Source organism: Salvelinus fontinalis, chromosome 3 (assembly GCF_029448725.1).
Source record: "Salvelinus fontinalis isolate EN_2023a chromosome 3, ASM2944872v1, whole genome shotgun sequence".
Lineage (NCBI taxonomy): Eukaryota > Metazoa > Chordata > Actinopteri > Salmoniformes > Salmonidae > Salvelinus > Salvelinus fontinalis.
In genome coordinates, this window is record NC_074667.1 from 14,972,787 (window position 1) to 14,990,676 (window position 17,890).

The window sequence follows — 17,890 nt, forward strand, 5'->3', positions numbered from 1 at the left end:
CCTGTGAGCAGAACATCCTAACACAATAACAAGAAACCACACGCTACATGTAGTCACACATTTGCAGACACAGAGGACGCTAAACATTTCCACTACAAAGGATCGGAAACTATTTCTACAGTGTTGAAAGTTCCCAAGAGCAATTTCCCATCATATGGAACTACCCAGCTGGCTGTCCATAAGCATAAGGCAAAAGATTCTGTGGTCTGACGAGACCAAAATTGAACTATTTGGCCTGAATGCAAAGCACAATGTCTGGAGAATGACAGGGGTTTAGCTGTAGCTGGTTAACACCATCCCTACTGTGAATCATGGTGGTGGCAGCAGCTTGCTTTGGGGATGCTTTTCAGCGGCAGGGACTGTGAGACTGGCAAGGATAGAGGGAACACTGAATGGAACCAAATACATGCAAATGCTTGAGAACCTGCATCACAGTGCAAACGACCTTAAACCGATCCGAAGATTTACGTTCCAATAAGACAATGACCCCAAGCATACAGCCAAAGCAATGCTGGAATGGTTGTAGAACAAGAATGTGAAAGTCCTTGAGTGTCCCAGGCTAAACCCAGACTAGAATAGTATTGAAAATCTGTGGAAATACTTTAAGATTACTGTTCAATGCCGCTCCCCATCTGATTTAACAGAGCTTGATAAAATCTGCAATGAAGAATGGGAGAAAATCCCCAAATACAGATGTGAAAAGCTGATACAAGACGACTCAAAGCTGTAGTCATGGCCAAAGGTGCTTCTACAAAGTATTGACTCATTTTTGTGAATACTTATGTAAATGAGATATTTCTGTATTTTTCAGTACATTTGCAAACCTGTTTTCACTTTGTCATTATGGGTTATTGTGTGTTGATAGAGTTGTGAGGATTAATTTTTTTTCTCATCCATTTTGAATTCAGTCTGTAATGCAACATGTGGAATAAGCCAAGGGGTATGAATACTTTCTGAAGGCACTATGTGGGAATTGGGTGAAGATCAGGGGTGTAAAGTACTTAAGTAAAAATACTTTAAAGTACTACTTAAGTAGTTTTTTGGGGTATACAGTTGAAGTCGGAAGTTTACATACACTTAGGTTGGAGTCAATAAAACTCGTTTTTCAACCACTCCACAAATTTCTTGTAAACAAACTATAGCTTTGGCAAGTCGGTTAGTACATCTGCTTTGTGCATGACACAAGTAATTTTTCCAACAATTGTTTACAGACGGATTATTTATTATTCTTTGTATCACAATTCCAGTGGGTCAGAAGTTTACATACACGATGTTGACTGTGCCTTTAAACAGCTTGGAAAATTCCAGAAAATTATGTCATGGCTTTAGAAGCTTCTGATAGGCTAATTGACATCATTTGAGTCAATTGGAGGTGTACCTGTGGATGTATTTCAAGGCCTACCTTCAAACTCAGTGCCTCTGCTTGACATCATGGGGAAATCAGCCATGACCTCAGATTTGTTTTTGTAGATATCCACAAGTCTGGTTCATCCTTGGGAGCAATTTCCAAACACTTGATGGTACCACGTTCATCTGTACAAACAATAGTACGCAAGGATGAACACCATGGGACCACGCATCTGTCATACCGCTCAGGAAGGAGACGCGTTCTGTCTCCTAGAGATGAACGTACTTTGGTGTGAAAAATGCAAACCAATCCCAGAACAACAGCAAAGGACCTTGTGAAGATGCTGGAGGAAACGGGTACAAAAGTATCTCTATCCACAGTAAAACAAGTCCTATATCGGCATAACCTGAAAGGCCGCTCAGCAAGGAAGAAGCCACTGCTTCAAAACCGCCATAAAAAAGCCAGACTACGGTTTGCAACTGCACATGGAGACAAAGATCGTACTTTTTGGAGAAATGTCCTCTGGTCTGATGAAACAAAAATATAACCTTTTGACCATAATGACCATCATTTTGTTGGGAGGAAAAATGGGGGAGGCTTGCAAGCCGAAGAACACCATCCCAACCGTGAAGCACAGGGGTGGCAGCATCATGTTGTGGGGGTGCTTTGCTGCAGGAGGGACTGGTGCACTTCACAAAATAGATGGCATCATGAGGGAGGAAAATTATGTGGATATATTGAAGCAACATCGCAAGACATCAGTCAGGAAGTTAAAGCTTGGTCGCAAATGGGTCTTCCAAATGGACAATGACCCCAGGCATACTTCCAAAGTTGTGGCAAAATGGCTTAAGGACAACAAAGTCAAAGTATTGGAGTGGCCATCACAAAGCCCTCACCTCAATCCTATATAAAATGTGTGGTTAGAACTGAAAAAGCGTGTGAGAGCAAGGAGGCCTACAAACCTGACTCAGTTCCACCAGCTATGTCAGGAGGAATTGGCCAAAATTCACCAAACTTATTATGGGAAGCTTATGGAAGGCTACCTGAAACGTTTGGCCGAGGCTAAACAATTAAGGCATTGCTACCAAATACTAATTGAGTGCATGTAAACTTCTGACCCACTGGGAACGTGAAAAATAAAAGCTGAAATTAATCATTCTCTACTATTATTCTGACATTTCACATTCTTAAAATGAAATGGTAATCCTAACTGACCTAAAATGGGAATTTTTACTTGGATTAAATGTCAGGAATTGTGAAAAACAGATTTTAAATGTGTTTGGCTAAGGTGTATGTGAACTTCAAATGTATGTACTTTACTATTTATATTTTTTACTACTTTTACTCCATTACATTCCCAAAGAAAATAGTGTACGTTTTACTCCATACATTTTCCCTGACACCCAAAAGTACTTGTTACATTTTGAATGCTTAGCAAGACAGGTGATTGGTTCTGACTTCTAAACTTGAAAACATGAAATATCCTTATTCATGTCACTGAGAAAGAGGAATGTAGAATGTTTACATTCTGTCACAATATGTTATTGTTAGACATCAGGGATCCTATGGAAAGGAGAAGTGCCACAGTCTGGTACAAGTCAACAGGACAGCTGTGAGTTGGTGAGGAATTTGGGCTGTTGTCAGGTCAGATGAAGTGAGGAAGAACAGATCACTCAAGTTTTGTCTAGCAACAGAGGTGTATTGGCTGTTCAGATGTGTAAGGAGGAGATTCAGCATAGGAGGAAGAGTTAAATACCAGTGCTTGTGTGAATGTCTTTGTCTGTTCAGCTGTCTGACCCATTGAGTGAATAACTTGGTTTGAGCTTTTCATAGTTGTCTGTCAGGTTCTAAATAACTGGGTAAAAACTAACACAGGAAAATTGTATAATTCACACACTTATCAAGAGACCATCTCTACGCCTCTGATCTGGCGGACTCAATAAACACACATGCTTAATTTGTAAAAGATGTCTTAGTGTTGGAGTGTTCCCCTGGTGATCTGTAAACTAAAAAAAACAAGATAATCGTGCCGTCTGGTTTTTTTAATATAAAAAAATGTCACTGCATTTTTAAGATCACTGACTTTATCAACTCTCATTATAGTATGGTAATTGTTTTCTTTTCTCTCCATTGTCACACAGACAAGCCTATGAGAACTGCACTGTTCTTGATGCTCGAATCTGCTACAACGTAGCCAAACTCATGTCCCTGAATGCTGAGAGGTGAGACCTTTACCTGCTGTTCACCAATTGTGTTCATTCTCACTTTCCTTTATAATGCGTCATCACAATTTCAGCCCCCAACATATCAAACCCTCACTACATAAAATGGCATCGCTTGACAAAATTGTACAGATGTAGGATTGTAGGGCGGCCCAGCCCCTGAAGTGACTCTTTACACTGTATGCAAAGATTTCCTTTGTGTTGCCTTATGAATTCAGCCTTTTCTGTTTTGCTCTCCACATCCCTCATTCTGTCTTTATATCCTGCGGGTCTGATATCTGATTGGAAGTTAACTCAACAGTAATGCTATTAGTCAACAGCTCAGATTCTTATAAAAAAAACCTCTTCGATTCATTGTCTTTTTCTCTTTTGCTCCTGACCTGCGTTGGTGAAATATACACTGTCTTTCTACCTCTCTCACCCAAAAGCTATGGGACATGGCACAAGCCATGACTTCTCTCTCGTTCCCGGTCTGATCATACCTAGAATAAGGCCTTGTAACTTAAGCTTATGCCTTGTATGATTTTATCATTTATTTTACAATAATATTGCATATTTTTGCCTTTGATAGACAACTCAGACCTTTCTTGAAAACCTATTACTGTAACAACTATAATTTGAGTATTGTTAAATCATCTTTATGGAGTCAAACATTTTAATAGGTTAATTACGTAGTTTTATCAATGGTCACATGTGAGGTATATATTATATAGCCTATGATAAATATTACTTTTAATTTGATCACTCTTGTTGCTGAGATTTTCCTGCTCTGCAATGCAGATGAGTGATTTACATAATTTCACTTAAAACTCATGGTTATATTATCAGTATTCCACTTTACATGTAGCCTCATTTTGACCAGCGATCAAGCAACATGATGGACTAAACGGACAAATACTGTTTCTGCAGGATTCTTTTGCTGGGACAATACAGGTCTAATTAAGACCCTACATCTGTAGTTACTGTAGAACAACTCCAGGTGTAATTTATTCCTGCCTTTTTTGAAGGGAAAAAAAGCGCCCCCGTTTTTGTTGTTGTTGTTGACCAGACGTAGAGATAATACATTAATTAAACTCCTTACCTTCTCACTCTCAACAAATGGGTCAAGGCAAGTGTAAGGTCCATAAAATAGTGTTTGAATTGTATATGGAAACTACATGGGGAGTAACTAAACCTTAACCCTTACTTTAACCATTCAGAATTAATGCCTGTGGTGTAAAGTTACATTTTCCCTGACACCCAAAAGTGGCAAGTTTCGCTTTGCTTCTTGAAAATCCTATATCTTGAAAAGGTATCACGGGTGAACTAAAAGTCAGTATTCAACATCTATCCATGTCTGAGGACGTCGGGAGATGACGTGGAAACCAGCAACTAGGGGCAACAGGGAGTGCTGTTACCATCAAGTAGGCTTTTGTTTTGCTAGGGTGTTGTGAATGGGGATGGTGGATGGGCGTCTGTCTCTGGTTCCAAAGGTTGCATGTTCGAATACATCGATAGAAAGTTGTTTTTGATATTTTTGTTTTAAGTCTATTCCAAACCTTAACCATTACCTTAACCATTCAGAGTTAATGCGTAACTTTAAGAATTCTGAGTTAATGCCTAAACTTAGATTACTTTACGGAGTTTGGGTAATCCAAAAGTTACTTTACTGATTTATAATTTTGGTTAGGTAACTAGTAGCTGTAAATGATTACATTGATAAAATAACCTACCCAACCCTGTAGACGAACCACTTTTTAAAGTTTTACCCCCTTTTCTCCCCAATTTCGTGGTATCCAATTGTTAGTAATTACTATCTTGTCTCATCGCTACAACTCCCGTACGGGCTCGGGAGAGACAAAGGCCGAAAGCCATGCGTCCTCCGAAACCCAACCAAGCCGCACTGCTTCTTAACACAGCGTGCCTCCAACCCGGAAGCCAGCCGCACCAATGTGCCGGAGGAAACACGTGCACCTGGCTACCTTGGTTAGCGAGCACTGCGCCCGGGCCCGCCACAGGGGTCGCTGGTGCGCGATGAGACAAGGATATCCCTACCGGCCGAACCCTCCCGAACCCGGACGACGCTAGGCCAATTGTGCGTCGCCCCACGGACCTCCCGGCTGGCTGCGACAGAGCCTGGGTGCGAACCCAGTGTCTCTGGTGGCGATGCAGTGCCCTAGACCACTGCGCCACCCTGGAGGCCCTTAGACGAACCACTTTTGTTTCAAGTTAGTCACAGTTGTGGACACAGTTGCAAAGACATGTTATCTGTGTGACCTATAAGATATCGCAGGAGAGAGGCCTTATTTTTTTAGGTCTGTGAGTTCTGGTGACAGAAGTAGACCTTGATGACTCAGCAGTGGCCATCTTGATCTCCTACTCGCCCACTGGTGCTAAACACTATTGATCTCCAGTGGCTGGATGGCGGATGGCACTATGATAAACTGCATGTAGTTTGCTGAGTAGAGTATTGGAAGCTATTTTGTAGATGACATCGCCGAAGTCGAGGATCGGTAGGATAGTCAGTTTTACAAGGGTAAGTTTGGCGGCGTGAGTGAAGGAGGCTTTGTTGCGAAATAGAAAGCCGATTCTTGATTTGATTTTGGATTGGAGATGTTTAATATGAGTCTGGAAGGAGAGTTTACAGTCTAGCCAGACACCTAGGTATTTATAGATGTCCACATATTCTAGGTCGGAACCGTCCAGGGTGGTGATGCTAGACGGGCGGGCGGTTGCAGGCAGCGAACGGTTGAAAAGCATGCATTTGGTTTTACTAGCGTTTAAGAGCAGTTGGAGGCCACGGAAGGAGTGTTGTATGGCATTGAAGCTCGTTTGGAGGTTAGATAGCACAGTGTCCAAGGAAGGGCCAGAAGTATACAGAATGGTGTCGTCTGCGTAGAGGTGGATCAGGGAATCGCCCGCAGCAAGAGCAACATCATTGATATATACAGAGAAAAGAGTCGGCCCGAGAATTGAACCCTGTGGTACCCCCATAGAGACTGCCAGAGGACCGGACAACATGCCCTCCGATTTGACACACTGAACTCTGTCTGCAAAGTAGTTGGTGAACCAGGCAAGGCAGTCATCAGAAAAACCGAGACTACTGAGTCTGCCGATAAGAATATGGTGATTGACAGAGTCAAAAGCCTTGGCCAGGTCGATGAAGACGGCTGCACAGTATTGCCTTTTATCGATGGCGGTTATGATATCATTTAGTACCTTGAGCGTGGCTGAGGTGCACCCGTGACCGGCTCGGAAACCGGATTGCACAGCGGAGAAGGTACGGTGGGATTCGAGATGGTCCGTGATCTGTTTATTAACTTGGCTTTCGAAGACCTTAGATAGGCAGGGCAGGATGGATATAGGTCTGTAACAGTTTGGGTCCAGGGTGTCTCCCCCTTTGAAGAGGGGGATGACCGCGGCAGCTTTCCAGTCCTTGGGGATCTCAGACGATATGAAAGAGAGGTTGAAAAGGCTGGTAATAGGGGTTGCGACAATGGCGGCGGATAGTTTCAGAAATAGAGGGTCTAGATTGTCAAGCCCAGCTGATTTGTATGGGTCCAGGTTTTGCAGCTCTTTCAGAACATCTGCTATCTGGATTTGGGTAAAGGAGAAGCTGGGGACGCTTGGGCTAGTAGCTGCGGGGGGGGGGGGGGGGGGGGGGGGCGGAGCTGTTGGTCGAGGTTGGAGTAGCCAGGTGGAAGGCATGGCCAGCCGTTGAGAAATGCTTGTTGAAGTTTTCGATTATCATGGATTTATCGGTGGTGACCGTGTTACCTAGCCTCAGTGCAGTGGGCAGCTGGGAGGAGGTGCTCTTGTTCTCCATGGACTTTACAGTGTCCCAGAACTTTTTGGAGTTAGAGCTACAGGATGCAAATTTCTGCTTGAAAAAGCTAGCCTTTGCTTTCCTGACTGACTGCGTGTATTGGTTCCTGACTTCCCTGAACAGTTGCATATCGCAGGGACTATTCGATGCTATTGCAGTCCGCCACAGGATGTTTTTGTGCTGGTCGAGGGCAGTCAGGTCTGGAGTGAACCAAGGGCTATATCTGTTCTTAGTTCTGCATTTTTTGAACGGTGCATGCTTATCTAAGATGGTGAGGAAGTTACTTTTAAAGAATGACCAGGCATCCTCAACTGATGGGATGAGGTCAATATCCTTCCAGGATACCCGGGCCAGGTCAATTAGAAAGTTTTTTAGGGAGCGTTTGACAGTGATGAGGGGTGGTCGTTTGACCGCGGACCCATAGCGGATACAGGCAATGAGGCAGTGATCGCTGAGATCCTGATTTGAAGACAGCAGAGGTGTATTTGGAGGGCAAGTTGGTCAGGATAATGTCTATGAAGGTGTCCATGTTTACGGATTTAGGGTTGTACCTTGTGGGTTCCTTGATGATTTGTGTGAGATTGAGGGCATCTAGCTTAGATTGTAGGACTGCTGGGGTGTTAAGCATATCCCAGTTTAGGTCACCTAACAGAACAAACTCTGAAGCTAGATGGGGGGCGATCAATTCACAAATGGTGTCCAGGGCACAGCTAGGAGCTGAGGGGGGTCGGTAGCAGGCGGCAACAGTGAGAGACTTATTTCTGGAGAGATACATTTTTTTAATTAGAAGTTCGAACTGTTTGGGTATGGACCTGGAAAGTATGACATTACTTTGCAGGCTATCTCTGCAGTAGATTGGAACTCCTCCCCCTTTGGCAGTTCTATCTTGACGGAAAATGTTATAGTTGGGTATGGAAATTTCAGAATTTTTGGTGGCCTTCCTAAGCCAGGATTCAGACACGGCAAGGACATCAGGGTTGGCAGAGTGTGCTAAAGCTGTGAGCAAAACAAACTTAGGGAGGAGGCTTCTGATGTTGACATGCATGAAACCAAGGCTTTTTCGACCACAGAAGTCAACAAATGAGGGTGCCTGGGGACATGCAGGGCCTGGGTTTACCTCTACATCACCCGAGGAACAGAGGAGGATGAGGGTGCGGCTAAAGGCTATCAAAACTGGTCGCCTAGAGCGTTGGGGACAAAGAATAAAATGAGCAGATTTCAGGGCGTGGTAAAATAGATTCAGGGCATAATGTGCAGACAGGGGTATGGTGGGGTGCGGGTACAGTGGAGGTAAGCCCAGGCACCGGGTGATGATAAGAGAGATTGTATCTCTGGACATGCTGGTTATAATCGGTGAGGTCACCGCATGTGTGGGAGGTGGGACAAAGGTGGTGTCAGAGGTATGAAGAGTGGAACTAGGGGCTCCATTGTAAACTAAAACAATGATAACTAACCTGAACAACAGTATACAAGGCATATTGACATTTGAGAGAGACATACAGCGAGGCATAAAGTAATCACAGGTATTGATTGGGAGAGCTAGCTAAGACAACAGGTGAGACAGCAACAGCTAATCAGCTAACACAACAACAGCAGGTAAAATGGCGATGACTAGGCAGAGAGGGTCGGATTAACTACACCCAGAGCCTGAGTTCGCGGCTGGGGCCGACAGATAAAAAATAAAAAGAATGGAGTACCGTGAATTAATGGACAGTCCAGCAGGCATCAGCTATGTAGCCGAGTGATCATAGTGTCCAGGGGGCAGCAGTAGATGGAACTGCTGCCCGCGCTAGCGCTAGCACGCGGGCGACACGGCGTTTAAAGTTAGTAGCCCGGGGCTAGTATGAGCGTCTGCTCCGACGGAGGCCGATTGAAGGCACAGCGGATGGAGTATTCGTCGGCAGATCAGTCGTGGTGGTGCGGCGGGGCGCCGTGTCGACAGAGGATCCAAGCCAGATGGCGAAAGTGGTATTGTAGAATTTAGTTTGCTAGCCGGGAGATGCGCATGGCTCACGGCTAACTGGTGTTAGCTTCGTGACAGGGGCGTTAGCCACTAGCTAGCTGTAAAGATCAGAAGTGGTGGTCCAGGGATTACAGCAGGAATCCGGCATTGTAGTCGAGAGATAGTCCAATACTGGTAGATTGGCGAGTATTATCCAGGCTAAAAACAGCGCTGGTGTCTGTGCAGAAGGTAAAAGGGGGAATACAGAAGATAGCCCTATTTGGTAAAAGACCAAGTCCATATTATGGCCAGAACAGCTCAAATAAGCAAAGAGAAATGACAGTCCATCATTACTTTAAGACATGGTCAGTCAATCCGGATAAAGTCAAGAACTTTTCAAGTTTCTTAAAGTGCAGTCGTAAAAGCCATCAAGTGCTATGATGAAACTGTCTATGATGACCGCCACAGGAAAGGAAGAACCAGAGTTACCTCTGCTGCAGAGGCTAAGTTCATTAGAGTTAACTGCACCTCAGATTGCAGCCCAAATAAATATTTCACAGAGTTCAAGTAACAGACACATCTCAACATCAACTGTTCAGAGGAGACTGCGTGAATCAAGCCTTCATGGTCGAATTGCTGCAAAGAAACCACCACTAAAGGACACCAATAAGAAGAAGAGACTTGCTTGGGCCAAGAAACACGAGTAATGGACCTCAGACCGGTGGAAATTGGTCCTTTTGGTCTTTTGAGTCCAAATTTGAGATTTTTGGTTCCAACCGCCGTGTCTTTGTGAGACACAGAGTAGGTGAACGGATGATCTCCACTTGTGTGGTTTCTACCATGAAGCACGGAGGAGGTGTGATGGTGTGGGGCTGCTTTTCTGTTGACACGCTGTGATTTATTTTGAATTCAAGGCACACTTAACTAGCCTGGATACCACAGCATTCTGCAGTGATACGCCAGCCCATCTTGATTGGGCTTAGTGGGACTATCATTTGTTTTTCAACAGGACAATGACCCAAAACATACCTCCAGGCTGTGTAAGGGCTATTTGACCAAGAAGTAGAGTGATTGAGTGCTACATCAGATGGCTTGGCCTCCACAATCACCCGACCTCAACCCAATCGAGATGGTTTGGTGTGAGTTGGATCGCAGAGTGAAGGAAAAGCAGTCAACAAGTGCTCAGCATATGTGGGAACCTTCAAGACTGTTGGAAAAGCATTCCAGGTGAACCTGGTTGAGAGAATGCAAAGCTTTCATCAAGGCAAAGGGTGGCTGTTTTTGGGGGTTACTACATGATTCCATATGTGTTATTTCATAGTTTTGATGTCTTCACTATTATTTGACAATGTTGAAATTAGTACAAATAAAGAAAACCCTTGAATGAGTAAGTGTTTCCTAACTTTTGACTGGTACTGCATGTGTGAGCGTGTACAGTTGAAGTTGGAAGTTTACATACACTTAGGTTGGGGTCAATAAAACTCTTTTTCAACCACTCGATACATTTCTTGTTAACAAACTATAGTTTTGGCAAGTCGGTTAGGACATCTACTTTGTGCATGACACAAGTAATTTTTCCAACAATTGTTTACAGATAGATTATTTCACTTATAATTCACTGTATCACAATTCCAGTGGGTCAGAAGTTTACATACACGACGTTGACTGTGCCTTTAAACAGTTTGGAAAATTCCCGAAAATTATGTCATGGCTTTAGAAGCTTCTGATGGGCAAATTGACATCATTAGAGTCAATTGGAGGTGTACCTGTGGATGTATTTCAAGGCCTACCTTCAAACTCAGTGCCTCTTTGCTTGATCATTGAAAAATCAAAAGAAATCAGCCAAGACCTCCACAAGTCTGGTTCATCCTTGGGAGCAATTTCCAAATGCCTGAAGGTACCACGTTCATCTGTACAAACAATAGTATGCAAGTATAAACACCATGGGACCGCACAGCCATCATACCGCTCAGGAAGGAGACGCGTTCTGTCTCCTAGAGATGAATGTACTTTGGTGCGAAAAGTGCAAATCAATCCCAGAATAACAGTTACGGACCTTGTGAAGATGCTGGAGGAAACAACAGGTACAAAAGTATTTAAATCCACAGTAAAACGAGTCCTATATCGACATAACCTGAAAGGCCGCTCAGCAAGGAAGAAGCCACTGCTTCAAAACCACCATAAGAAAGCCAGACTACGATTTGCAACTGCACATAGGGACAAAGATCATACTTTTTGGAGAAATGTCCTCTGGTCTGATGAAACAAAATGTGACTGTGACCATCATTATGTTTGGAGGAAAAAGAGGGAGGCTTGCAAGCCGAGGAACACCATCCCAACCGTGAAGCATGGGGGTGGCAGCATCATGTGGTGGGGGTGTTTTGCTGCAGGAGAGACTGGTGCACTTCACAAAATAGATGGCATCACGAGGGAGGACAATTATGTGGATATATTGAAGCAACATCTCAAGACAACAGTCAGGAAGTTAAAGCTTGGTCGCAAATGGGTCTTCCAAATGGACAATGACCCCAAGCATACTTCTAAAGTTGTGGCAAAATGGCTTAAGGACAACAAAGTCAAGGTATTGGAGTGGCCATCACAAAGCCCTGACCTCAATCCTATAGAACATTTGTGGGCAGAACTGAAAAAGCGTGTGAGAGCAAGGAGGCCTACAAACCGGACTCAGTTCCATCAGCTCTGTCAGGAGGAATGGTCCAGAATTCACCAAACTTATTGTGGGAAGCTTGTGGAATTGTACCTGAAACGTTTGACCCAAGGTAAACAATTTAAAGGCAATGCTACCAAATACTAATTGAGTGCATGTACACTTCTGACCCACTGGGAATGTGATGAAAGAAATACAAGCTCAAATAAATAATTTTCTCTACTATTGTTCTGACATTTCACATTCTTAATATAAAGTGGTGATCCTAACTGACCTAAGACAGGGAATTGTTACTAGGATTTAATGTCAGGAATTGTGAAAAACTGAGTTTAAATGTATTTGGCTAAGGTGTATGTAATCTTCAGACTTCAACTGTATATGCCTGTTTGCGAGTGTATGTACTGCTCTGATTAAATTGTGTGGACATACTGTATGTCACCATGCATTTGTGCAGGATTGTGCGTTGTGTGCACCATGTGTAGAGCTCTCAATATGGTTTGTGTGTGTGTGTGTGTGTGTGTGTGTGTGTGTGTGTGTGTGTGTGTGTGTGTGTGTGTGTGTGTGTGTGTGTGTGTGTGTGTGTGTGTGTGTGTGTGTGTGTGTGTGTGTGTGTCGCCTCACAGGAAGAAGACAGAGCGCAGTTTAAAGTTCTTCACTGATCTCATGGCCAAAGAGCACATGCCCACCATGGTCAACCCCAAACCCTGTGGCCACCTCTGCTGCTGTGTCATCAAAGGCTGTGAGCAGGTTAGATACCCAGAAAACCATCACATGTATTAGGCTGTACCTTTAGGCATTTGCAAATTAGACTACTGTGCAATGTTATGGAAAGTGTAATCTGTCATTGTATTTCAGGAAGAGGCGGTGAGCTTCTATACTAAGCGGGAGGCCAAATTGAAGGAGGAGTACAGAAAGGAGAAAGAGAAGGTCAACACTAAACCTCTTGGTATGGCGTTCGTCACTTTCCAGAATGAGGCCATGACTGCAATGTGAGTCGATCTCGACATAAGTTTATGTTTTTGTGGTGGATGTGTTTGTTTGTGCATGCATGCTCTGCTATACTTGACCAGGATGGTCTTTCAAAACGCCTCAGTAGATCAGTGCCATCACCAAATGCCATATGTAATAAAAGCTTGTTTAGCCTACTCAATTTCCCTGCCATTTACCACTTTTCATAGAATCCTAAAGGACTTCAATGCCTGCCAATGCCATGGCTGCACATGTCGCCAAGAGCCCAAGTCATCCCAGTTCAGTGAAAGTCTCCACATCTACAACTGGAGTGTGAGCTATGCTCCTGACCCTCAAAACGTGCGATGGTAAGAGACGGTGTCCTGCGCAGGGTGGGCCAACCATAGAAATAGAATTGAGAGTACTACTAATTATATTTCTATGTGGCTAGCACCAACTATGATGTTGAGGTAGAACAAAGGGGGCAGCAAGAGAGGCTAAAATGGACTCTATCGTCAAATCAAATTTTATTTGTCATATACACATGGTTAGCAGATGTTATTGCGAATGTAGCGAAGTGCTGGTGCTTCAGGTTCTGACAAGGGCAGCAATATCTAACATGTAATCTAACAATTCCTCAACAACTACCTAATACACACAAATCTAAATAAAGGAATGGAATCAGAATATATACATATAAACATTATTAAAGTGGCATTATTAATGTGACTAGTGATACATTCTCTCTGTGTTAGTGATGGCTGTTTAACAGTCTGATAGGCCTTGAGATAGAAGCTGTTTTTCACTCTCTCGATCCCAGCTTTGATGCACCTGTACTGAACTTGCATTCTGGATGGTAGCGGGGTGAACAGGCAGTGGTTCGGGTGGTTGTGGTCCTTGATGATCTTTTTGGCCTTTCTGCATGAGCGACTGCACTCCACACCTTTGCACCCAATGACAAAATGTGGCTATGGATGGAGGGGATGGGGTAATGACGGGTATTTGTCATTAGTGATCCTCAGGCCCCCATGACCTCCAGTCAGCTCTTCCTAAACCCCTGACTTTGGAGCTTTGCGGCTTACTGAATGCTTGCCAATAACTGAACCCACTCAGTCTCTGCCCATGCTTAGCTGGCTCCCCATCAAATCAAAATAAACGTTATTTGTCACATGCGCCGAATACAACAGGTGTAGAATTTACCGCTAAATGCTTACTTACAAGCCCTTTTCCAACATTGCGGAGTTAAAAAGTAAGACAATGGTAACACAATTAAAAAACAAGTACAAGGTTATATAAAATAAGTACTGTTACCGAGTCAATGTTCAGGGGTACGAGGTAATTGAGGTATTATGCACATGTAGGTAGGCGTAAAAGTGACTAGGCAATCAGGATAGGTAATAAACAGCGTAACAGTAGCATATATATGAAAGTGTGTCTGTGAGTGTGTGTGGCATCAATATGCATGTGTGTGTATTGGAATGTTAGTGTAGTATGTGTCCATGAGTCCAGTAAGTGTGCATAGACCGTATGTTGGTATTTTATTAGGATCCACATTAGCTGTTGCGAAGGCAGCAGTAGAAGCTGTTCAGGAGCCTTTCGGTCCCAGACTTGGCGCTCCGGTATCGCTTGCCGTGCGGTAGCAGAGAGAACAGTCTATGACTTGGGTGGCTGGAGTCTGTGACAATTTTTAGGCCGTTCCTCTGACACCGCCTATTATAGAGGTCCTGGATGACAGGGAGCCTATCAAGATGCTCTCAATGGTGCTGCTGTAGCAATTTTTGAGGATCCAGATCTTTTCAGCCTCCTGAGAGGGAAGAGGCATTGCCGTGCTCTCTTCACGACTGTGTTGGTGTGTTTGGACCATGATAGGTCCTTAGTGATGTGGACACTGAGGAACCCAAAACCCACTCAACTACAGCCCCGTCGAAGTGAATGCAGGAGTGCTTGGCCCTCTGTTTCCTGTAGTCCACGATCATCTACTTTGTCTCGCTGACGTTGGGGGAGGTCGTGGTCCTAGCACCACACTGCCAGGTCTCTGACCACCTCCCTGTAAGCTGTCTCATCGTCGTCAGTGATCAGCCCTACCACCGCCGTGTCATCGGCAAACTTAATTATGGTGTTGGAGTCGTGCATGGCCACGCAGTCGTGGGTGAACAGGGATTACAGGAGGAGACTAAGTATGCACCCCTGAGAGGCCCCCGTGTTGAGGGTCAGTGCGGCGGATGTGTTGTTGCCTACCCTCACCACATGGGGGCGGCCCGTCAGGAAGTCCAGGATCCAGTTGCAGTGGGTGGTGTTCAGTCACATGTTCCTTAGCTTAGTGACAAGCTTGGAGGGCACTATGGTGTTGATTGCTGAGCTGTAGTCAATGAACAGCAATTTTCACGTAGGTGTTCCTTTTCTCCACGTGGGAAAGGGCAGTGTGGAGTGCAATAGAGCTTGCGTAATCTGTGAATCTGTTGGCGAATTGGCGTGGGTCCAGGGTGTCTGGGACGATGTGAGCCATGACCAGCCTTTTCAAAGTGTTTCATGGCTACAGATGTGAGGGCTACACATAGTCATTTAGACGGGTTACATTGGCGTTCTTGGGCACAGGGATTATGGTGGTCTGCTTGAAACATGTTGGTATTACAGACTGGGTCAGAGAGAGGTTGAAAATGTCAGGGAAGACACTTGCCAGCTGGTCATCGCATGCTCTGAGTACATGTCCTGGTAATCCGCCTGGCCCTGTGGCCTTGTATGTTAACCTGTTTCAAGGTCTTACTCACGTCACTGGGCAAAAAGGGTCAACATCAGGGGATATCTTTATCTATATATTTCGGGGTATCGGACATTTTTATTAGATATAAGGAGTAGACATGCTCCAGATACGCATGTCCTTCCTTTCATGTTTCTACAATCATCCAATCCCAACGTTCAAGACATACACCTGATACTCGTGCACCCGCTTACATATTTGTAGAATATTCTATTAAAATTAAAATTACATTCATTTTTATTCAAGAGCACATAAAGAACATGTATCATACGTACACAACTTATCTTTGCTGTCTTTACTAAGGAGCTTAATTACATTCCCATCTAAAGGGTACATTTTGGCTGTATAGAGCAAATATTTTAAGTCTGAATGAGTATACAAGTTGGATTAAGCCACACAAAAACAGAAACAAACAAAAAGACCAGAAATTACAGAATAAGACCCGTACGATATGTCAGGAACTTAGCTAACGTTCCTGATTCTAGTTACTAAGATAACAAAAACATCCTAAATTAGATACGTACTTTAGCTTTAACTTCTTTGAGGTATTTTTTTTTGAACAGCTTCTCACTTCTTTGTCTATCCAGTTGTCAGTTGGAACACACAGTTTACACACTTATTTGTGGTGCCCAAATTCCAAAATGACAGTTGGAACTTGTTGCTAGGCTACCAGTTACAGTGCTTTTTTAGCCTGCAGTTTATTCGCGCCATTATCCAGAGGCAATGTCAAAATTATAGCTAGTTTCTGAAAGAATGACATGGTTTAATATTTGAGCAAGTCCTCAAATAAGCATCAGAAATGTTCCTTATTTAGCATAGTAAAATGCATATCAAGATCCTGATATGGACCTCAGTCAAGAGCATATGCATTGTATGTACTGAGAAAATATGCCTTGCAGGCCTACTGTCAATATTTGTCATCATATAGAGAAAATAAGATATCCACAGGCCTATCTCAGGATATCTAATGAGTCAATATCCTGCCATACCATTTATGATATCTGGTGGGTATCTAAACATTATTTGTGCGTGAAAGAAATATGGATTTCATATTCGTCAAATTATTGAGCATGTGCTTAAAGCTCAAATGCATCAGAAATCATGCTTTAGCAAATCAAGATCCAGATATGGACCTCAGCCAAAAGAAGCATATCTGGAATCAATATATCTTCATATTTTGAGTGTGCTGAGAAAACAGATATGCAATGTATACAGTCAGTATTTGTCAAAACGAAGAGAGAAAATAGGATGTCACATATCTCAGGATACTCAGGATATAGTGCTTCTACACCTGCATTGCTTGCCGTTTGGGGTTTTAGGCTGGGTTTCTGTACAGCACTTCGAGATATTAGCTGATGTACGAAGGGCTATATAAAATAAACTTGATTTGATTGAATGAGTCCTTATCCGGCCATAGGAAATGTCCATGTGTGATAAGCGGCGTAATCCCAATATCATATGTCTAAAAGCCACATCTGGATTCAGACTTTTTCAGGATATGGTACATATCCACAAAACTCAAAATGTACATTGGAAATGGTCTTTATTCTCTAGAATATAAATAATGTGTCATGTAAAGAGATCCCCTGATATGGACAGTAAAACGTCCAGTGCATTGGCTACGGAGAGTGTGATCACACAGTCATCGAGAACAGCTGGTTCTCTCATGCATCGTTCAGTGTTGCTTGACTCGAAGTAAGAATAGAAGGCATTTCGCTAGACTGGTAGGCTCGAATCACTAGGCAACTCGTGGCTTGGTTTCCCTTTTTGTAAGTCTTGATAGAATGCAAGCCCTACCACATCCGACGAGCATCGGAGCCGGTGTAGTAGGATTCGATCTTAGTCCTGTATTGACACTTTGCCTGTTTGATCTTCGGAAGGCGTCCCGGGATTTCTTATAAACGTGCAGATTAGTGTCCTGCTCCTAGAAAGTGGCGACTGTAGCCTTTAGCTCAGTGTGGATGTTGGCTGTAATCCATGGCTTCTGATTGGGATATGTACGCATGGTCACTCTGAGGACCATAGGAGGCTGGTGGGAGGAGCTAAAGGAGGACCGGCTCCTTGTAATGGCTGGAAAGGAATGCAAGCCATCAGAGAAGTGAAAATTATGGTCAGTAAAATAAACTTTAAGCTCGTTTCTCAAAAAAAAAATGTCAATACTTTGCCCCTTGATAACCAGCATATGTTGTAAAAGCGTTACAT

At 43.6% G+C, this 17,890-nt stretch overlaps 1 protein-coding gene across 3 annotated transcripts in view; it reads left to right on the forward strand.

The window, feature by feature from the left end:
* Positions 1-17,890, forward strand: part of LOC129839806 (CSC1-like protein 2) — a 93,130-nt gene that overhangs the window by 51,369 nt on the left and 23,871 nt on the right. For all 3 annotated transcript variants that reach the window (XM_055907456.1, XM_055907464.1, XM_055907474.1), the window contains 4 exons: positions 3,490-3,570; positions 12,606-12,729; positions 12,838-12,971; positions 13,161-13,298. In XM_055907456.1, coding sequence (XP_055763431.1) covers positions 3,490-3,570; positions 12,606-12,729; positions 12,838-12,971; positions 13,161-13,298 — 477 coding nt within the window. The remainder of the gene's footprint in view (positions 1-3,489; positions 3,571-12,605; positions 12,730-12,837; positions 12,972-13,160; positions 13,299-17,890) is intronic.